Source organism: Sceloporus occidentalis, unplaced genomic scaffold (genome assembly GCF_023333645.1).
Source record: "Sceloporus occidentalis isolate IW3139 unplaced genomic scaffold, rSceOcc1.0.p SCAF_2, whole genome shotgun sequence".
Lineage (NCBI taxonomy): Eukaryota > Metazoa > Chordata > Lepidosauria > Squamata > Phrynosomatidae > Sceloporus > Sceloporus occidentalis.
The window spans coordinates 249,207,012-249,230,251 of NW_028316982.1; the positions used below are offsets into that span (position 1 = coordinate 249,207,012).

Consider the following 23,240-nt stretch of genomic DNA (forward strand, 5'->3'; position numbering starts at 1 on the left):
TTTGCAAATCCACTGATTTCTTGGTGTGCATTAATCTGCATTGAGTCACTGGGTTGCAATGTATTCTGAAAACTAACTTCTAGTCATTTCCAATCAATTGATAAGCTCAGAAGACAGAGTGGATTTCACTATGTTGAAGGCTTCCTTTGCATGAACCTTCTATGATTGTTTTATGTAAACTTATGTATTCTCCTCCTACAGATGACAGTGTATTAATTTGATTATTTTATTTTATTTATATTCTCCTTTCTCCCAACATAGCATGGAAGGAGGCATACAGCAGTTAACACTTGAAGTAAAAAAAAAAAAAAAGGAAGATACTGCCTGATCTCAAGGAAGCTTAGATAAAATAGAAAAAAATTATTTATTTCCAGATTTAAAAAAAAAAAAACAATTGAGAAATACATACATCTCTGAACTTTGAGCAGTTTAAGAACCAACATTTATATGATAATTAGTGTAGTGGAAAGACATACAGACTTTTTTCCTGCCTGGCTACATTAAAATTAATTCTTGTAAATAAGGGCCGAAACAGACAGCCCTGAAGGGGTGGCTTCATGCCACCCCTTCGAATGCCAGGTTGGGGCTGCAGCAACCTCACGCCATGCTGCCAACCTGGCTTTCTGCCAGCACAAAAAGGAGTGGCAAATTGCCAGCTTTTTCACCATGGCGGCAGCTTTGCAGCATTCCTGCAGTGTGCAGCATATAAATGGTGTGCTGCAAAGCTGCTGCCATGTGGGCAGGTGGGTGGGTGGCATCAAAGCATGTGGCATCTAAACCCCATGCTACGACGCTGTCCTCAAGCCAGCACAAAGGGGCAGTCTGTTTCGTCCCAGTGTTCAAGGGACATTTTCATTTAAAGGAAGCACAGGTGAACTTTGCATTGTTGTACTACCACAAAAAAATGCCCTTCACAAAATTAAGCTTTATGTGCTTGAAATTTTACAACTGCATCTGTTGGAAACTCTGACCAGATAATTCAGAGGTTTTGTATTATGAAACACAGTACATAGTGATCTACTTTTCTGTGCAACCTGTTTTGGCCCATGCAGGAAAAATCAGCATGTCCTCTTCATTAAGACCAAAGCATTTTAAGCAGTATTATTTATTCTATGACATTAGTGTACCGGGTAAAATCTCTCCAGTGTAGAAGAGGGACAGCAGGATAAATGTGTCTCACCTCCATTGTAGGATGGTTTAGCCCTCATGGGCAGTGGAAGAAGACAAAGTTAATTTTTTTTAAAAAATTCATTATCTTTCCCTTAGCTCCTTTCATTTTCTAATTCCTACCATTTATGTTCCAGCACTTATTGGGAATCACTTGGGTCTTTCCTATAACAGGATATACCATCAAACTTAATATTCTACTCAGGCATAAAGACCAAAAATCTTGCATAGCTGCCTAATTAGAATTACATCTGATGATGCCATCCCCACCAACACCCTATCTTTCCACAATGGCAATCAAAGAGTTTCCAAGGTACCACAGATTGGGCCATTGCAAAATGACATATGCAGCTCCCTGGAGCTTTGGTTGGGATGCTGCCAGACTGAAAATGTAGGGTTTGGGGGAGGGTCACATTCGGTCACTAACAACCATAAATGCAAATCCCTAGTGGTTATGAGCTCCTAAATCCAGTTTACAATCTCATAACTACTGGATATAAATATAATCTCCAATACAAGTTCAGGGAATATCTTCCCTTCATTGATATTTTGGGAACAAGGCAACTGCTGCATGTAATGAAATGCTAGTGATGCAGTCAAACATCTGTATATACAGTTTCCTGGCTATAACTGTAAATTACCTTTGTAGTGTTGCTAGTGACTGCTGAAAATATGAAACTTTTTTTAAAAAGGAGATATTATGGCTATGAAAAGGAGAGAGCTATGTATATTTAAGTCCAATAAAGAGTATTTGATACAAATAGACAGTTAACTGTTCTCAGTGCAGTTCTCATTTGTTGATGCCCAACAAAATCGCTGTGTTGAAACTTTCGGAAGCCGCAAGGCTTCACATTACATAATATACCTAATTGCAGGAACAATATAGGCTAGATCAAAACCACTTTCTCAGAACAGTAATTGTATAAGGAAGGCTTGCTATACCAATATAGACATTACTTCTGACCCTCAAATCTTATGAAACTACAAGAATTCTAACATTGCATACAACAGCTGTGCAACATCACCATCCCTTCAGCTGAGAAGAATCTTGCTTTCTGGTAGCACATTGTTTAAGTGCTTCAGAAAATAAAATTTTATTTCAAAAGGACATTTTTGCCTTCACTCTTCTTAAACCCACATCCAGTGTACTAAAGTGAAATCCCTAATGCATAGGAATGTCAAAACTATTATTTTAAAGTGAAGTCGAAGGCTTTCATGGCTGGCATCCATAGTTTTTTGTGGGTTTTTTGGTCTATGTGGCCATGTTCTAGAAGAGTTTACTCTTCTATAAACTCTTCTAGAACATGGCCACATAGCCTGAAAAATGAACAAAAAACTATATTATTTTAAAAATTAATAACTTAGCAGGAAGAAAGTATTTGCTATTAAATGTAAATAAAAGGAAGTACTTCTTTAGGAGAAAAAAAAAGCTTCTTATTGCACCTCACATCTAACATTTTACAGTTCCTTTCTAAGTATCCTCAATTTCAGAATCAAAACATAAGGCTGACTTTGACAAAAGAGATCATTATAATCTAATATTGATAATCATAAAATGCATATCTGGGTTTATTTTTTATAATTAAACATTTAGAAATAAGTTATAAAAATACTTTTAATATCACAAAATACCCCCAAAAACTTTATTTTAAGAGTTCTTGCTCATATCTATGGATTGTCGGGCATCAGCAACAGCTTCAGGCACTCGAACTGTCATTTTGTTCATACATTTCTTCAAGCAGATTTGACAACCCAGTCGAGATCTACAGGGAATGGGGTGGGTAGAGAGAGATGGAGAGATGGATAGAGAGAGATGGAGAGAGAGCATTTTGATTTCAAGTTGACTTTTTCAATTATCTTGAAGAAGAAAAAAGTTAAATATTTCAGGTAAGAACTGAAAATAGAGAAGCAGTAATTCCATGCTCAAGTAAGTCAACTAGACAAAGAATACTTAGCTTTAGGCTCCTTATGTGTGTTTTCATTCTTAGAACAACTATTTAAAGCTAATAATCATTAACCAGATATTTCAGTGTGTGTGTGTGTGAGAGAGAGAGACAGACAGAGACTGTATCCATGGTGAACAATGACATGTATAATATCTTGAGATGTATGCAAAATATCCTAAGATTATCTGCCAAAAGTATGCCTTCCCCTTGTCATAGTAAACTAAAATAACATAACAAGGATTGTGCAAGCTGAATTCACAAATGGAAATGCAAAATACTGTATGCTATAGTCTGTGACAATGTCACTTTGTTCTAGGCAGTTAGCTAATTCTTTTTAAAAAGCCAGCAAACAAGCTTTACAAAGAAAGGTTTAAAAAGGGGGACTTGCAACAATATATTATGGACAATCAAAATAGCACTTCAGCTTATGGAACAGATATAGTCTTATAGACACAAGGATGCATGAGAGAATATGAAAGTACAGTTGTCCAGAGAAACATAACTGTTTTCCTTCAATAAAATCCAGAGGCTTATGGTTAGGTGTCATGGTAAACCATGGTTTATTTTGATGAGAATGAGTCACAGAGAAGTCATCTCAAACTATGGATTGGACAGACCCGCTATCCCCAGGCCTTCTCTTCCAGCTCTCTTGCAAGATGATTAGAATTTTTTTCTATTTTGGTTATATGCAGTTTAGTGTAATAACTAAACCTTAAACTGGGAGGCAGAGCTGGTCTAACTTTATTATTTATGGTTTGAAGGTGGCTTGTTTCAAACAAACCGTAATTTTAAAAAATCCAGCAAGCTGAAGCAAAAGACCCTTGTTTATCAGTTTATCTGAACTACTTCAGCATTTTGTGACATATAGTATATATTGTATATTCAGTATAAGCTAAATGGTGTCTTGTTTTTGAGATATTAATAGGTATGAAGTTGGTTCCAACTCACCTGTCTGTCAAACCATAGGCAAGGTCCAGCATATCCATTTCTTCATCAGTGATGGCATCCAGCTTTTCATATATGTGGTCTTCAAAGATTAAATGACAAGTGGAACAGGCAAGCGTTCCCTCACAAGCACCTTTTTAAAAAAAAGCAATTAAGCACACATTATGAAAAGTCTAAATTGGAAAACTTTCTGAAAATATTTTCCAGTGTTCTCAACTGTTTAGGATCCAATACTGTAATTGGATTCTATCTATAAACACTAATGAAATCCACTATGTTAATTTTACATGCTGTATTATATCTTTCAAAACTTTCTTCAAGGATCAGAAATATTTGAACTGCAATACAGTATTTCATCACAATTACATTTGTTTAAGTATTCAAACCAAATTAAAACTTTGATTTTTTAAAAAAAATGAAACATTTTAAGACTAGGAGATTCAATAGAATGAACTTTCATAACATTTAAATTTTAAGGTGGGAAAATGAAAAGTAGTGAAAACAGTAAACATATTAATATTGTTGTTTTTATGTGTTTTCAAGTTGACTCCAATGTATGGTGATCCTATTATAGGGTTTTCTTGTCTTCTTCAAATTGCCTACAGTACCTGCTATTTGCTGTTGGCTCTCACATCCAAGTATTACTCATGCCTGACCTTGCTTAGTTTCCAAGATCAGACAGGATCTGGTGCTTCAGGGCTTTAAAAATTTGTGTAGTTGCAGGTGGGGAGGCTGATTCAAATTGCCAAATCTGGTGGATCTTTCATGAATGGAGAGGAGAGACAAAACAGACACAACTTTTTTGCTCCCTGCCTTTGCATCAATGGCCAATCCTCCAAGAATGTGATATCATCATACAGAATTATGTTCAGGTTCATTCAAGAGCCAGATGGCTACTTGCAACCATTTCTAAGACACTCTGAACCTTTCTGGTGCCTCTGAATAGGATAATACAGTCATCCCTTCATAGCCATGATCCACAGATTATATCCATCCATCCATTACAAAAAAGCAAACCTTGATTTTGCCATTTTATATACGGGGTACCATTCTATTATGCCATTCTATATAATGTGACTTGAGCATCCATGGATTTGGGTATCCATGGGGGGTCATTAAACCAAATCCCAGTGTATAACAAGGGCCAAATGTACATATCAGAGGCGCCCTAAATATTAAGTACACTTTCAAAACTATGCAATATCACTGGTACTACACTGGTCCCTCCGCATTTGCAGCTTTGACTTTTGCGGATTTGATTATTCATGGGTTTTATCAATAAGTTCTCTCTAGGAATATCTAGATCCTCCAGCCCAACTCTATGATCAATTTTAACCAGTACTTTCCAAAAGTCACACTGAAGGACCTAGAGATTCCTAGAGAGAACACTCTACTAGGCATTTGTAGCTCCTCCAGTGCAATTATGGTCAGTGTCTGGCAGATGTTGACTACAGAGTTGCACTGGAGGGCATAGAGATTCCTAGAGGGGTGATCTCATGTAAAAACATAGTGTTTTTGTTATTTATGGTTTTTCCACATTCATGGGGGTCCTGTGCCCCTAGCCCCAGCAAATGTGGAGGGCCAAGTGTATATCCATTTCTTATGATACCACATAAGAGTCAGCATGTTGTAGTGGTTTCAGCATTGGGCTACTACTCTGGACACTGGGTTCAAGTTCCTGCTTGGCCATAGAAACCCACTGGAGGACCTTGGGCAAGACATACTCTCAGCCTCACAAAAAACCCTCTTAACAAATCTTATCACAAAAATTCCATGATAGGGTCGCCAGAAGTTTAAAATTACCTGAAGGCACAGCACAGCAAGAACAGTTTATTGATATCACATTTGGACATGGAAAATTTTCCATGCCACATTATGGCATTCTCTTTTAATAAATGTTTTCTGTCTTTCCCTTGAGGTAGAATGAAAATAACATATATAAAATGTGACAGACCATGTATGTACAGCAAATCCTTTTGAATTGTGTGTATTGATTTTCTCATCATCTGTGGACACTCATAATAGTTTGTACAAAGGGAAACTTGGTGTGGCAGCAATATACAGGCAAAAGACAAGAAGCTGATCAGGGCTACTAGTGCAGTGTTGGTCATTACAAAAGCGACTATAGGTGAGTCTCAATTTACATTCGCTGCATTTCCAACATTTCATATTTACAACATTTCTCCAGAAATAAAAATTTAAATAAATAGCTGACCCACCATGCATAGCTAATCCCAGTTTACCTACGCAGTTGAATGAGATGGGATAAATGAGAGAGTGAGGTGAGGTGGAGTTTTGTCATAAGAAAAGCTGACTGGACTGGGTTGCTTTGGTTGATTGAAAGGGAGTTTCCTTTGCCTGCTTAGAAGGTTGTGTGTGTGTGAGAGTGAGGAAGAAACTGGAATCTTGGAGTGGCTGGAGGGAAGGATTTCCTCTGCCTCTATAGGCGAAGGAGTCAAGCAAGTAGGTAACAGTAGCAATGCTAAACGGAATACCTCTGCTAAGAACCCTGCAATAAAAATAACAAAGAATCTTATGGCATCTTAAAGCCTTTTTATCACTAACAGCTAAGCAGGAAGAGAGAAATCTTGCTAAATGTACAGTGCAAGGACCTTTTTTTAATGCAGCTAGTTTACTGTATAGGAGATAATGCTGTCTCTCCTCCTGCTGTGCCCTCTGAAGCTGCTGCAGAAAAACCAGTGGGCAATGTGCTGCCTGCCTGCCTCCCTCCCTCCCTCCCTCTCTCTCTCTCTCTCTCTCTCTCTCTCTCGATAGGTTTTCTCCACCTTAGACCTGCTGGAGAAGGAACAGCAGAACAACATAGTTCTCTGCTTGTATGCTTTCCTGAAAAGGAACTGTTTGTATAATGACAAGCCAGTTCAAGCCAACCAAACTCCCTTGAGATCTACAGTTGCTGCCTCTGCAGCTCCCTCTGGGGAACATATGAACATTTTTCTAGCCCTGAAAGGGCGAGCTCTGAAATTTTATGCTTTAAATTGATGGCAGGGTGATAGAACTGCTAATTTTGTGGATACTTCAGTTCTATTAGAATGTATTCCTCTGGTCTCCAATGATTCCTTATGGAACTGTCTCCCCTATTTACATTAGACTCAATTTACAATGCAATTGAGATCCATCTGCACACCCTTGGACTGAATTAAAGAAGCACCATGTCGATGGTCCAAACCACACTACAAAAACAATCCAGTTTGAGGCTGCTTTAACTGCCCTGGCCCAGTGATAGGGAATCCTGGGAATTGTAGTTTATTGTGACCCCAGAGCTCTTTGACAGAGAAGGCTAAATGTCTCCCAAAACTACAGTTTCAATAATTCCCTAGCAATGTGCCAGAGAAGTTAAAGCAGTTTCAAATTGGATTATTTCGGCAGTATGTTTTGAACTGATGTCACAAGAAATCACAATTCTGTTCTACACTACACAGTCTGTGGAGTCCTTTGACCATTTCTGAGAGAAGTATTTGAGGAAGAACACTGAAAATGTTAAATGTAAAAAGAAGAATGAATAAGGTCATGATGAATCTAGAAACATGTATGTGATAAGTTGCAAGAGCTGGATATTTTTAGAGTAGAGAACAGGAAGTAAATGGGAAATACAGTAGCAACCACCCAATATCTGATGGGAAGATTGTCATGTAGCTGCTCCAGAAGGCAGGACTAGAACGAATGAGTGGAAATTGCAGGGAAACAGATTTTGGCTGAACATCAGGAAAAACTTCCTAACATTGGGGCCTGTTTGAACAGACTGTGTAATAAGATGATGGGTTCTCCTTTGCTGTAGGTATCTGTGTAGAGGCCAGACAACTATTTGCTGGGGATGCATTGCAAAGTCTGTAATGAGTGGGGGTGGGTGGGATACATACCCTTCAAAGACCCTTCTAATTTATGATTTTACCACTGGTTATGATTTTTACCACTGAAGTGGAAGAGAACATGCACCTCAGGCACAACAAATGGGACAAGCAACAGAATAATATAGCTTGCTTGGCATTTCAGCCAGCCAGTTATATTCCCCTTGGTACTCTTCCTTTCCCTCCTCCTCTCAGCCCCATTTTTATCCCACAGGCTCTCAGAATTCTGTAAACATGGGGGCATGTTCAGTTGTCACTGGGGTATTAGTGGGTGAGGTGTTGCTACTTTAGCATTTGTTTCTTAAGATTTGGGGAGTGGGAGGGAGGTATTCCTACAAATCCTGCAGTTCCCCTGAACATACTTCCCCTTGTTGCTCAGAGGCCCCTTTATTGGCTACATTCCTGTGGCCACTTCTATGTTCACTACTGAGGTCACAGTTCTGTTTAAAGAAAATTCAAGGTGTCCCTGAGGTTTATAAAACAAATTAGTTCATCAACAGGAGATGGACCACAGCTTTTCTGCTTCTTTTCTTGAACATTTCTTACACAGGTGAAATGTATGGCATAAAACATGAACTGCAACAAGGGCTGATGATAGATTGGGACAGTTTATGTAAAAGATGCAGTTATGCCTCTGGTAAGCATGACAGGTTTGTCTTAAGGGTGCTGTAAACTGGAAATGACTTGAAGATACACAACAAAAACATTAGCAACAAAGCTAATGCAACAATAATTAAAGATATAAAATGTGGAGGTATAGGTTTGCTTATATATATCGGCTTCGCCTTCTATCTGGCCCTTTTGTTGTTAGTATCATTGTGTTGTTTTTAATGCTGTTTTTAATTGATTTTATTGGAATGTTTTTTATATATAATTGTTTGCCGCTTTGATCAAAATTTTGGAAAAGCGGGTTACAAATAAACTATATATTATTATTATTATAAAGTCACAGAACAACCACTATACTGAAAGAAAACTATGCTAAAGGAAATTAGGAATGCAACAAGCAACCAACCATATATAAATCTTTGGAGTGCAGCAAGTTATTTGTACCTGCAATGCCCCCTAGTGACAAAATGAAAAACAAAAAGGCCTTCACAGATCAAGAGCTTCTTTTGAAGGCAAGTTAACAATAAGACTGGCAACAATTCTGTCACCAGGCTCAACCTAGGTTTGCAAAAATATGGAGAAAACATGGTAAGTACTGGAAATCTCAATGAATTAAATACACTGATTTTACAAGTCACTTATCTACGGGTTTGTACACTACAATCTTACAAGCACATCTATATGCATCTATATGCAGGACTGTTCCAATCCACAGAATAGAGCAAAATTAAGGCTTCCATTAGGCTAATGGAAAGAGAATGAACATTTCTGCAACAAAACTAAAACTTGCTTGTGGATAACCAAGATCAAAACAAGGTCTATTCCAGAATGCAGCAAATCAGCCTATTTTGGTCTGCTTTTAAAGTTTTCTAGCTTTGCAGCAGAGCTTGGGAAATCACTTTTTTGACTGCATTTTTCAGAATCCTCCAGGCATCATACATATAGGCTGGAGGATTCTGGGAGTTCTAGTCCCAAAAATAATTTCTGCATGTCTCATTTTGTAACCCTCTAGTGAAACATTTATGCACAACTCTTCAATTAGGGCCTAAAAGTGGAAACAAACTACTGGCACCTAAAAAGAGATAGATTGTGACCCATATATTCTGAAGTTAAAAAAGAACTAGCACTCTATTGACTTATGAATCATTTACTCTAGTTTCAGTTATTTACTTACCAAATCCATCTATGTCTAGATTGTTATCAACAACAACATCTAGAAGTGAGTCCCCAACCTTCCCTTGGGCTGTTAGCTTGTCACCATCACGATTTACAAAATGCACTGTAACTTTATCTTCTGAGCTGGAAAACAACAACAGTAACAATATATTTAATAGTCTTTATCCATCGGAATATGTGTGTGTGTGAGGCTCAAAAAACTGTATGGCTATCAGGAGATTAGGTAAACTATTTAACACAAACTTTGAATATTTATAAATAATGATGCTGAAGCTAGCTGCAAAAATGTCTCATTTATTTTAAAATATCAAAAAATATGTTAGCCTTTCCTAAATTTTGGCTTTTGATGGAATATTTCAGAAATGTCTTTAGTGTATACTGTTATCTTTATTATATAATGCAGCTCATTATATCAATGTGGCTTCAAGAATAGCGATGAGTTATTTTTATTATGACGGTCAGCCCTCCACATTTGCTTCCTTGACTTTTGCAGATTTGATTATTTGCGGGTTTGAATCATATGTTCTCTCTAGGAACTTTTAGGGGTTCTCCAGCATAACTCTGTCAGAAGTTGACCATAGAGTTGTGTTAGTGAACCTAGAAGTTCCTAGAGAAAACACTTCTCTACCAATCTGTAGGTCCTCCAGCATGATTCTATGATCAACCTCTGGCAGATGTGACCACGGAGTTGCACTGGAGGACCTGGAGATGTCTAGAGAGGTGTTCTCTCAGGTAAAAAGAATAGGTTTTTTTAATTGTGTTTTTTCCACGTTCACAGGGGTCCTTCACCCCTAATCCCAGCAAATATGGAGGGACCCCTATATATAAGGCACTAGGAATTTTAGGGCATGATAGGAAGAAAAAAATCTACCCTGTGGTCATGCAATGTAAGAGGTATAACATGGGTGGAAAAGGAATAGGAAAGGGCGAAAAATATCTGTATCAAACTCAACATGTCAGTGTCAGCCCTATTTTGCCAAAACAACAGTCTAAACACAGGAAGAACAAACTCGGGAAACCCCATTGAGGAGTACATGTACCTCATTTTAAGTAGGATGCAAATAAGCTGGATCAGGTTCAGGTAATGATAACAAGGATGATATGGAGAACAACGCATACCAGGAAAGGCTGAAGGGACTGGACATGTTCAGCATAGTGAAGAGAAGGTCCAAGAAATGACACAAGGCAATCATTAAATACCTCAAGGGCTGTCACAAAGTCGAGGATGCCAGTTTCTTTTTTCCTGTCCCAGAGGGCAGGACCAGGTGTAATGTTTTTAAAGTCTACAATGGCAGATTTTGATTGAACATTACAAGTAACTTATTGACAGTAAGAATAGTTTGGCAACAGAACCAATTGTCTTGAGAGGGGCTTGGGTTTCCTTCTCTGGACATCTTCAAAAGGGGCTGGACAGCTACCTGCTGGGGATGCTCTAGCTCAGTGGTTCCCAAACTTTGGTCCTTCCGGTGTTTTGGACTTCAACTCACAGAACTCCTAGCCAATTTGACCAATAACCAGGAATTCTGCTAGCTGAAGACCAAAACATCTGGAGGACCAAAGTTTGGGAATCACTGCTCTAGCTGGATAGCCTGCATCAACCAAGGATTAGTCTAATTGGGCATGGAGCCCTTTCCATTTTTATTATTCTATGATTGTACAAAGAAAACTCTAAGAAAGAAGAAAACCCCTAAGATATAGAGCTGGAGAGCCTATGGCCTTCAAAATAGTGAAGAACTCTAGTTCTCATCAGCACCTGCCTGTCTTGACAAAGATGTAAGTAGTAACATCTTATTAACTTCTAGAATTTTGTACCACATCAGCAGACACATGGGGAAGTTGAAGGCCTGGTGACTTTTCTGCAACCAGAATGATCAAAACAATGACGGGAGTTGTATTCTAATGCAGGCTAGAGAAGGAAGATATAAACAGATTCCTTGAACAAGGAAAATCTGTCAAGAAAGAAGGCTACGAGAGAAATTCTTCTCCTGGGCACAATATCATCTTAGATATAGGAATTTTTAATATATTTATCTTTTGTTATTATGTGCCCTCAAGCAGTTTCTGGCTTATAGCAACCCTAAGGCAAATCTATCATGGGATTTTCTTGGCAGTATTTATTCAGAGAAGGTTTGCCATTACCTTAGAATCATAGAGTTGGAAGAGACCGCTAGGGCCATCCAGTCCAACCCCCTGACATGCAGGAAATCTCATTCAAAGCATTCCCAACAGGTGGCCATCCAGCCTCTGTTTAAAGACCTCTAAGGAAGGAGACTATACCACACTCCGAGGGAGTTTGTTCCACTGTCGAATAGCCCTTACTGTCAGGAAGTACCTCCTAATGTTGATGTAGAATCTCTTTTCCTGCAGCCTGCATCCATTGTTCCATGTTCTAGTCTCTGGAGCAGCAGAAAACAAGCTCGCTCCTTCCTCAACATGACATCCCTTCAAATATTTAAACAGGGCCATCATGTCACCTCTTAACCTTCTCTTCTCCAGGCTAAACACCCCCAGTTCCCTAAGTCTTTCCTCATAGGACATGGTTTCCAGACCCTTCACCATTTTAGTCGCTCTCCTTTTTGAATTGCGGTGCCCAGAACTGGACACAATATTCTAGGTGGGGCCTGACCAGAGCAGAATACAGTAGGACTATTACTTCCCTTAATCTAGACACTATACTTCTACTGATGCAGCCTAAAATCGCATTGGCTTTGTTAGGTGCTGCATCGCACTGCTGACTCATGTTCAACTTGTGGTCTACTTGGACTTCCAGATCCCTTTCACACATAGTTTCATTCAGCCAGGTGTCCCCCATCCTATATATGTTCATTTCATTTTTCTGCCCTAAGTGCAGTACCTTACATTTCTCCATGTTGAATTTCATTTTGCTTTGGCCCAGTTCTCTAGTCTGTTCAGGTCCCTTTGAATTTTGATCCTGTCCTCTGGGATATTAGCTACTCCTCTTAATTTGGTGTCATCTGCAAATTTGATAAGTATGCCCCCAATTTTGTCCTCCAAGTCATTGATAAAGATGTTGAATAACACTGGGCCCAGGACAGAGTCCTGTGGGACTCCACTGGTCACTTCTCTCCAGGATGAAAAGGAGCCATTGTTGAGCACAATTTGGGTTCGGCCGGTCAACCAATTACAAATCCATGTAACAGTTACCTTCTCTACCCCATATTTTACAAGCTTGTTTGCAAGAATGTCGTGGGGAACCCTATCAAAGGCCTTACTGAAATCAAGATATATTACATCCACAGCATTCCCTTCATCTGACAAGCTGGTAATTTTATCAAAGAAAGATATTTGATTTGTCTGGCATGAATTGTTTCTCTGAAACCCGTGTTGACTTTTTGTGATTATGGCATTGCTTTCTAGATGTTCACAGACTCTCTGTTCAATGATACGCTCCTGAATCTTTCCTGGTATTGATGTCAGAGTAACTGGACAATAATTGTTGGGATCCTCTTTTTTCCCCTTTTTGAAGATGGGGACAATGTTTGCCCTCCTCCAGTCTGCTGGGACTTCTCCTGTTCTCTGGGAGTTCTCAAAGATGATTGCCAATGGCTCGGATATTACATTTGCCAGTTCTTTTAATACCCTTGGATGTAGTTCATCTGGTCCTGGAGACTTATATTCATTTAGATTAACAAGGTATTCCTGTACTATCTCTTTACTTATTCTGTGCTGAAATTCCCCTATTCTGTCCTCTGCTCCATTATCCTCAGGTTGAGCACCCTTTTCCTTTTCTGAGAAGACTGAAGCAAAAAAGGTGTTGAGTAATTCTGCCTTTTCTCTGTCTTCTGTTAGCATTTTGCCATCTTCTCCATGCAGTGGCCCTACCGTTTCCTTCTTCTTCCTTTTGCTGCGGATATATCCAAAAAAGCCCTTTTTATTGTTCTTAACCTCTCTAGCAAGCCTGAGTTCATTCTGTGCTTTAGCTTTTCTGACTATACCCCTTAACAGGCTAGCTATTTGTTTGAATTTCCCTTTGGTGATTTCCCCATTTTTTCCATTTCTTATACATGTTCTGTTTAAAACTTAGTTCAGTTGAAAGTTCCTTAGTCATCCATCCTGGTTTCTTGAGACACCTTCCATTTTTCTTCCTCACTGGGACTGTTTGAAATTGTGCCTTCAGTATCTCTCTTTTGAGAAAGTCCCATCCGTTTTTAACTCCCTTATCTTTTAGTATTCCTTCCTTATCTTTTAGTATTTAGTGTAGAATGCGTGTCTGTCTATGCCTGGCTTCTTCTCTCCATTGTAGCATTGAAGCCCAAGGGGTTGTTCTCACTTGCAATTTACAACGGTTTAAAATACATCAGTATTGGTTAAACCGATTCAAAATACAACGGGTGTTATCCCGTGTTCCAAATCGCTTTTTTTTCATTCTCATTTACCAATTGATTCGCTGTAAATGACCTGCTTTCATTTCTATTCATGAATGAATCGGTGTATATTTAAACCGGTTCTGTTACTTTTTCGTTCACATTCCCTTGTTTCGGCTGTCAATCAAAGTGACGTCATTATGACTTCACAATAATTTGCAGTAACATGCACCGATGTATCCTGTACTTGCATTCCCACTACCTGACCATTTTTAATTTGTTTTAAATTTTGCGGTTTTTTTTAAAGAGACAATGAGGAGGCGCTTAAAGTGCCTATGAGCCTAAGCTCTGAGTCCTGTAATTTCCTGTCTCTTGGCTGCCACCCCTCCAAAAAAATCACTCCCCAAATCTCCAAGCCAGAAGGATGACTACTTTGCTGATATATATAAGGATGACTGATTTGCTTTGTGTGTGTGTGTGTATTCCACTTTATCTCTATCCCTGGAGACTTCTGCCCTCTCCTCTTCTGTATTGTGTCCTCCTTTCTATCCTGGACGTCTCGCTCTTGCTTTATTCGGCTTTCACTCTCTCCTCTCTCTTAGGTCTTACTTTTGTTATTCGTGGGGAAGGATGGTTGAGGAAGAGAGAAAACTGCCTCCCCAAAGCACTTCTGCTTGGCTGCCTTTGGAAGAAAGACCCCAGAGAGGCTGGGGAAAGTTCCTCCAGAGGCAGTCATCCTTCTGGCTTGGAGATTTGGGGAGTGATTTTTTTGGAGGGGCGGCAGCCAATGAAAATCGCCTGCATCCAAGGCTCTTCTGTTGCGTCTCCACAGACAAGAAGGAGCCTTATTCGTCCTCTTCTGTGTCTCCCCATATTAACTGCCATAACTCAGGAGGATAAATGTCTCAGAAACACAACAGTTCCCATAATTCCTTAGTATTGAGCCACAGCAGGTTAAGGGGTCTCAAACTATTATTTCTACAGTGGGTTTTGAACTGCAGATAAGGTTTCTTTCCCTGTAAATTAAAAAAGTTGTTACTTTATAATTACCTTATCTATCTATCTATCTATCTATCTATCTATACACAAATATACATTCATATGCATATATATACATGTGTGCAAACACACACACACAAATATGTATGTGTATATATACCTATATGTTTGTGTGTGTATGCACTTATATATATATATATATATGCATGTGTGTGTGTGAGTATTCATATATAATCGTGTGTGTGTGTGTGTGTGTGTCCGTCTGTCTGTCTATCTATCTATCTATCTATTGTGTGTGTGTGTGTTTGCCAAATCAGATCAAGGAGGAGAAGGCAGTGGGTTTCAGTGGGTAGAGACTCTTCTGCATCCAAAGCCCAGGGTTGGAAAATGGGATCAAGGATCTATTTCCCCCCAGATCGCTGTGCATCCAGCCTTTCTCCATTACAAATGGTGTTCAGTGGTTCTCCTCAAACAGAGGGGAGGTTGCAATCCACGGGGGGGGGGGTGTGTGTCTGTGTGAATGGAAGAAAATGGCGCTGGAGATGCAGAAAGAGACCAAAGAGGGTGACACCCCCAGGCCAGCCCATCGCGCTCCGCTCCTCCCATCCAGTCAACCCGATTTCAGAGGCTGATCGTTCCTACTTAAATACTCCGATTCCTGTCCCGAATCAAGGGAAAAATATAGTTTCCACCCTTCTATTTTTTTAACCCGCGTTAAATGACGATAACACGGATCAAATAAAAACCCGGTTTACGATTCGATTTTAAGTGGGAACGATTGCGGGTTACTCTAGAACTGTTCTAGAGTTAATTCAGTTTCCAATAGGAACGCCATTCCTTGGATTCGATTGGTAACCTGGCGTAAAGGCCAGTGAGAACCAGCCCCAACAGTGCAAATCATATGATGTATACAAATAAGAATGCAATGGCCAACAAATCAGATCTAAAGTACAAGGAACTACAAGTCTATACACCTTTTTATTCAGAAAAAACAATATAGTATGTTTTCATTCATGGCTCCTTTGTTAAGTGTGTGATGGGAGTTGGAATTTAACAACATCCAGATAGCCATATATTTCCCTTCTCTGACGCAAGCCATTCAAACCAACCTATATTTCCACTTCATCCAAAACCTGACCACATTATCACATAACCCTGAAAATATGCACATTAATATAGAAATAGAATATACAAATAGAAAAGTGTTCAAGGAAGTAGTTATAGCATAATAATAAGCTTTTTTCTATATTCCTTTTCCAAAAGATACTGAAGAATTCTACAGTTCATCTTGCCTCTAACTTGCCACAGGCAATGGCAAGTAAATAGTTCAAGCAATGGATGATGCCTTACTAGCCTGAAGTAGAGAAAGACTTGTTGATTTTTACTCCCTCTGAAAGAAATCTATGGCTCCTTAAAATGACTTTAATGTAAAGAGATTTCTACAAACAGCCCAGTACCCTCTGGTTGTTCTTTAGTGTGTGTTTTTAAAGAACACCGAAGAATACTTTTTGATCCCATTTAATTTCATCATGCTTCCTGAGAACCAGAGAATCATGAACTTTGAAATTACATTTATACACATGCACATTCATGCTATGGATCACATATTCTTAAATTTTGTATATTCCAGTACATATAATGCTGATACACAAAAATATAATTATTAGATAGCAACCATTAATGTCTAGGAAATTACAAAATTAATTACCCAAAATAGTATGCACAGTCATTCATAACCTGCTTTATTCTGCTTATTAAATCAACTGAAGCAGCACGTTTTATTCTATATCTTATCACTTTCCACATAATTTGTAGCAGGTACAAGTTAGTGTACACTACAGGCATCTGAGCTTTAGCCTACATTTACAAGAAAACAAAGATAACCTGCTGCTTCTGTCCCAGAACGTATTGTCTGGCATAATCTGATACCTCAACTGCTTGCCAGTTCATTCACTTTGTAAATCCACATTTTGAGATTAGGTCTACAGACTTCATGGCCACAACATTCAGCTGCAGGCAACACTCAAGGGTTGCCACAAGAATGGTTCAAGCTTATTCTCTGCTGCCTCCTGCCTCAGAGGGTAGAAGGTGGTATAATGTTTTTAATTTACAAGGGAGCTGCTTGGCAATGGAACAAATTGCCTAGAGAGGCTATGGGGTCTCCTCTGGATATCTTCTAAAAGAGGCTGGACAGCTACTTGTTGGGAATGCTCTAGCAGCCTGAGATCCTGCACTGAGCAGAGGCTGGACCCAACAGAACGTGCCCCCCCCCCCCTCCAATGTTACGATTCTACAACCTATTTGCACATAATGGTTTGTATTCTGCTAGGGCATTACTTGCACAGAGATTCAGCTTACATGAATATAGGTCCCTTTTGGAACGAGGTGCAGAGGACTATTCTTTTGCCCTTGCATTTTGTTTAAAAATTCCCTACCACCTAGCAGCTGCCAAGCCTTGGGAGGGACTGCTGCTTCTCCTTCTTACTAGTGGAAAGAGGAGGGGGGGGGGCTCATTTAAACTGGCATGGTGACTTCAAAAAGAGGTAGCATTGTACAGTGATTAGAATGTGATAAGGTTCTCATTTCTACTTGTCCAGCCCCACAGTTTGAGAATCCCTGTTTTAGGTACCAGAAGATCCTTTATTTTTGTGAAAACAGAGTAACACACCTTTGCTGTTGTGTGCCAAGTCATTTCTGACTTATGGCAGCCCATGGTGAACCTATCAAATGGTTGCAAGATTTGTCTAGAGCAGTGGTTCCCAACCTGTGGGTCAGGACCCCTTTGGGGGTCGAATGACCCTTTCATGGAGGTCGCCTAAGGTCATTGGAAAACACCTATTTAATGACAGTTATGAAGTAGCAATGAGAATAATTTCATGGGTTTGTGTCACCACAACATGACAAACTGTATTAAAGGGTTGCGGCATTAGGAAGGTTGGGAACCACTGGTCTGAGGATATTCACCTTTGCCTTTCTTCTGAACAAATCTTGCCAAGAAAACCCCATGACAGGTTCGCCTTTGAGCTTCAGTGAGTCAGAAACATCTTGAAGGCAAACACACACACACAGACGAACTGCATTATTTCCACAACGGGTAGATGCACCCCTAACCCACTGGTTGAACCTGGTCAAGTCAGACTCTCTCAGCCTCAGAGTAATGGCCAATCTCTCTAAACAAATCTTGCCAAGGAAAACCCATGACTGGGCTGCCTTCTGAAGTTGACTTGAAAGCACACGACACAACACTCACCTACAAACTGCATTATTTCCACAGTGGGTAGATGCACCCTTAAACCACTGGGTGAACCTGGTCAAGTCACACTCTCTCAGCCTCAAAGGGAGACAAGGACAAATCTTCTCTGAACAAATTTTGCCAAGGAAACCCCATGATAGGTTTGCCTTAGGATCTCCATAAGATGGGAACAAAGGCACACAACGCACCCAAACTGTACTATTTCTACAGTGGATAGATGCACCCCTAACCCAATGGGTTGCCAGGTCACACTTTCTCAGCCTCAGAGGGAGGCAATGGCCAATATCATCTGAAGAAACATTGCCAAGAGAACCCCAAGATAGTTTTGTCTCAGGGTTGCCATAAGTTGGAAAGGACTTGAAGGCACACAACACACACACAATGCATTATTCCTAGTGTTGATGGTCCCAGGTGTGTCCCCATCACTGACTCTGGTCCAAAACACACTGCAGAAATAATCCCAGTTGGAGGCCGCTTGACCTTCCCTGTGCTCAGTGCTAAGGAATCCTGGGAATTGTAGTTGACTGTGGCACCAGAGCTCTCTCTGACAGAGAAGGCTAAGCGTCTCAAAAACACTACAATCCTCAGAGCCCCCTAGCACTGAGACAGGGCAGTTAAAGTGGTTTCAAACCAGATTATTTCTGCAGTGTGTTTTGCATTGTTGCAGATCAACCAAGGATTGGCTACATTGATTATATACTGAATATGTATTGAATATACCTACTTCAGCATCTCTGTTAAGAAAAAAAAAAATGAGCTGCAGGGAATGGGAGAAATGGGGCTGCTAAATGCCCCTGAGGAAAATAATAGCAATGCTGATGATAATAATAATAATAATGTTCTTATATCCTACTTTTCTCCCAATATAGGGACTCAAGGCAGCCAGAACCTTACACTCTTATTATTTATTATTTTATTTATTTGTTGTTATTTTATTATTTTATATAAATATAAATTATGTTTATATATTTATATAAATTTATTATTTATTTTATTTATTATATTTATAGATTATATTTATAATATAAGGGATGTAAATTATTATTATTATTATTATTATTAACATATAATAAGAGTTTAAAGAGTATAAGTGTGGCCTATTGATGGCCTTAGCCCTTCCGCCACCTTGAGTCCCTATATTGGGATAAAGGAGGAATATAAGATAATAATAATAATATACAAATTTATATAAATATATAAGCGTAATCTATATTCATATGAAATATATAAATATTTAATAATAAATACATTTTATTTTATATATAAATATAAAATAAATTATTTATATATAAAATGAAGCATATTTGTGTATTTTTATTAGACAATATTTATATTTTATATATATTTATATAAAGCACAATAAATTATACAAGTTTATTTAAATAAACATAACTTATATTTATATAAAACATAAATATTTATAATAATGAATAAATTATAAAGGGCCCAAGCTCGACTCAGGCTTGCATCCTTCCGAGGAGGGAGCTAAAAGGAGCACCCAGACTGTTGGGGCCAAAATTAGCCTCCTTCCATGACCTTTGGAATAGCGGTATATAAATAAAATAAAAAACAAATTATATATAAAACTTATTTATGTATTTACTTATTAGGCAATATTTACATATTTTATATAAATATAATTTAAGTTTATATATTTATATAAACGTGTATATATTATTTTATTTTATTAGTGTTATCATCATAAGGCGGCGAGGGCAGAGGAGGCTGCAGGGGTCACACTCTCTCAGCCCACAAACCTCGGAGGGTCTTTCTCTCTCTCTCTCTCTCTCTCTCTCTCTAGGCCCTTTACCTCTGCTTCGCCAGGGACGAAGCGTGGAAGAACCGCCTAGTGTTCCCTAAGTCCGCAACGCGGCACCATTCCGCTTTCGTCCCGCCATAAACCGCGAGGAACCGTCGGCAGGAGGAGGCCGCTGCCCTGAAGAGGCCGGCGGTGCTTGAGGCAGCCATGCCGAGACAAGGCCTCAGTTCCCTCAGGCGGAGACAGCGGCAGCAACGTCCTTTCCCTTCCTCTCAGCCTCTGTGACTAAAGTCCACAAGCCGCCATTTTGTAACCGGCACCCGCCGCGCCTATTCTCGTACCGCTTTACGCCACTTCCGCTTGGGAACGGCGCTTTCTCCGCGCGGTTACGGGAATTGCGCAACAAATGGCGTAAGAGGAAGGACGGGCTTATTTAACTTAACTCTTTGGCTTCTCTGGTTCGCCGCCATTTTTTGAGGCCAAGGCAGGGCGAGAAGTGATGGAAGTGAAAGGGAACCATGAATAAAGCTTAATTATTATTTGTTTTATTTATTATTTATTTATAAATATTATATTTATATTTATTCGTATAAATTTATATAATATATATATATATAATTATTATTTATTTTATTTATCATGAAATATTTATATGTTTTATAGAAATGTAAATTATGTTTATATGTTTATATATATTTATATATAAGATAAAATTATTTATTTTATTATAAAATATTTATATGTTTTATAGAAATAAATTATATTTATATATTTACGGAAATTTACATAATTTATTTTATATCTATATATCTATATCTATATAATTATTATTTATTTTATTCATTATAAAATATTTATCTATTTTATATAAATATAAATTATATTTATATAAATTTATATATATATACACACATACACACACACAGTAAAATAAAACTATTGTTTTATATATTATAAAATATTTATATATTTTATCAATATAAATTATATTTATATATTTATATAAATAAAATTATTATTTATAATAATAATAATAATAATAATAATAATATAGATTTATTTTTATCCCGCCCAATCATGGGGAATCTAGGCGGCTAACAACAGTAAAAAAGATACAATAAAAAAATTACAATATGATACAAATTAACCCCTTCCCAATCCCTGACCAATACAAAACAACAAAAAATTATTATAAAATATTTATATAAATTTATATAATTTATTTTATATTTATATATAAACTAAAATTATTATTTATTTTATTTATTATAAAAAACAACCAAGAAGAAGTCTCTATCTAACTCTGTTTTTAAAAAAACAAACACAAAACTCCAACTTCTTTTGAGACAGTGTTCCAAAACACACTGCAGAAATAATCCCAGTCTGAGACTGCTTTAACTGCCCTGGCTCAGTACTATCCTGGCAATTGGAGTTTATTGTGGCACCAGAGCTCTCTCTTATAGAGAGGGCTAAATGTCTCACAGAACTACAGTTCCCAGAATTCCGTAGCACTGAACTAAGGCTGTTAAAGTGGTCCCAAACTGGGAGTGTCTTCTGGACCAATGTGTGTGTTGTGTGCCTTCCAAGTTATCCTGGGGTTTTTCTTGACAAGATTTGTTCCAAGGAGGTTTGCCATTACATTTCCCCTGAGGAGGCTGAGAGAGTGTGACTTGGCCAAGGTCATGGCCGAGCTGGGAATCGAACTCTGATCCCTAGAGATAATGCTTTCCATTATTGAATGTCTCTATGCATAGGAAGATTTTCCTAAAGTTTAATTCGAGTCTCTTTTTGTATAATTTGAACCCACTCCTTCGGGTCTCTTAATCTGTAGAAAACAAACTTGCTCCACTTCCATGTTACAGTTTTTCAGATAGCTGAGATGGCTGTCATTATCACCTCTCAGTCCTCTCTTCTCCACAATAGACATACCAGGTTCCCTCAACTGTTCCTGGGAGGACTTCATGTTCAAAGTTTTTTACTATCTTGGTTGGGTTATAAACCGCCGCTTTGAGGCGGTCTGCCGCTGCTGCCGTTTGCTCTGTGCGGGAGCCGCAGCAGCCACACTGCGCGGCTCCCGCATGGACTGAAAAAGAAGCTCCAAAATGGAGCTTCTTTAAGCGGCGCCTCTGTGACATCGCGAGGCGCCAGGGGCGCATTTGCGACGTCACAGACGCCACGGCACATTCGGACGCATAGCGTCCGATACGTAAAGAGGGCGCCGGCCGTGTGGAACGGCCGGCGCCATATTGTACGGACAGAGTCCGTATTAGAGCCAGGGGCGTCTAGAAGAGACGCCCCTTTTTTAAAATGGGACGTCCTGCAGACGTCCCAAGTGGCGGTTTGTAACCTGCCTTGGTCAGCACAGATAAATCATTACATGAATGTACTTTATGAAGCTGTACCTTACTGCTGAACGTAAAGAAAATAAAAATAAAAGGACCACAGAGGATGTACACAAATTCATCCTCAACAATGAAGAAATCAAAATAGTCAAGGATTTCCTCTAGCTTGGATCAAACATTGATCAGAATGGGGGCTGCAGTCCATAAATCAGAAGAAGACTAGGAATTTGACGGGCAGCTATGAAAGAACTGGACAAGATCCAAAAGAGTAAAGATATACAACTGAGCACGGAAGTCAGAATCATGCCAGCCACGTATTCCCCTTTCAGGGTAACCAGATGTCCTAACCACAAAGGAAGGCAAGGCATCATAAAATGCTGGACATTCAAGAAAAATGTAGGACATGATCAAATAAAAGCTACAAAGATATAAATGTACATTCATGTCTCTGTCATGCTCAGAAAGGAGGACAGTTTTGAATTCTTCCTGGACAAAGGTTGAAATGTGGGATGTGTCTTGGAAAAGGAGGACATCTGGTCATCCTGACCCCATTACCATGTACGGATGCAAGAGCTCGACAGTGAAGAAAGTGGATAAAAAGAAAACTACTTTGAGATGTGCTGGAGAAGAGTGAGGAAGATACCATGGATGGCCCCAAAGACAAACAAATGGGTCCTAGAAAGATCAAGCCTGAAATCTCCCTGGAAGCCCAGATGACAAAAGTGAGGCTGTCATACTTTGGACACATCATGAGAAGGCACAACTCACTGGAAAAAAAACAATAATGCTAGGAAGGGACGAGGGAAGAAGAGAGAGAGAGAGGAAGACGACATGCTAGATGGCATGCAGGGGT

At 38.9% G+C, this 23,240-nt stretch overlaps 1 protein-coding gene across 1 annotated transcript; it reads right to left on the minus strand.

Moving 5' to 3' along the window:
* Window positions 1-345: 345 nt before the first annotated feature.
* On the minus strand, window positions 346-20,378 carry FDX1 (ferredoxin 1). The gene is made up of 4 exons (XM_089512679.1): window positions 20,097-20,378; window positions 9,708-9,832; window positions 4,062-4,191; window positions 346-2,930 (listed from the first exon to the last, which is right to left on the minus strand). The coding sequence occupies exons 1-4, from the start codon at window positions 20,252-20,254 to the stop codon at window positions 2,816-2,818; spliced, it is 528 nt and encodes a 175-aa protein (XP_089368805.1). The 5' UTR covers window positions 20,255-20,378; the 3' UTR covers window positions 346-2,815.
* Window positions 20,379-23,240: the final 2,862 nt, after the last annotated feature.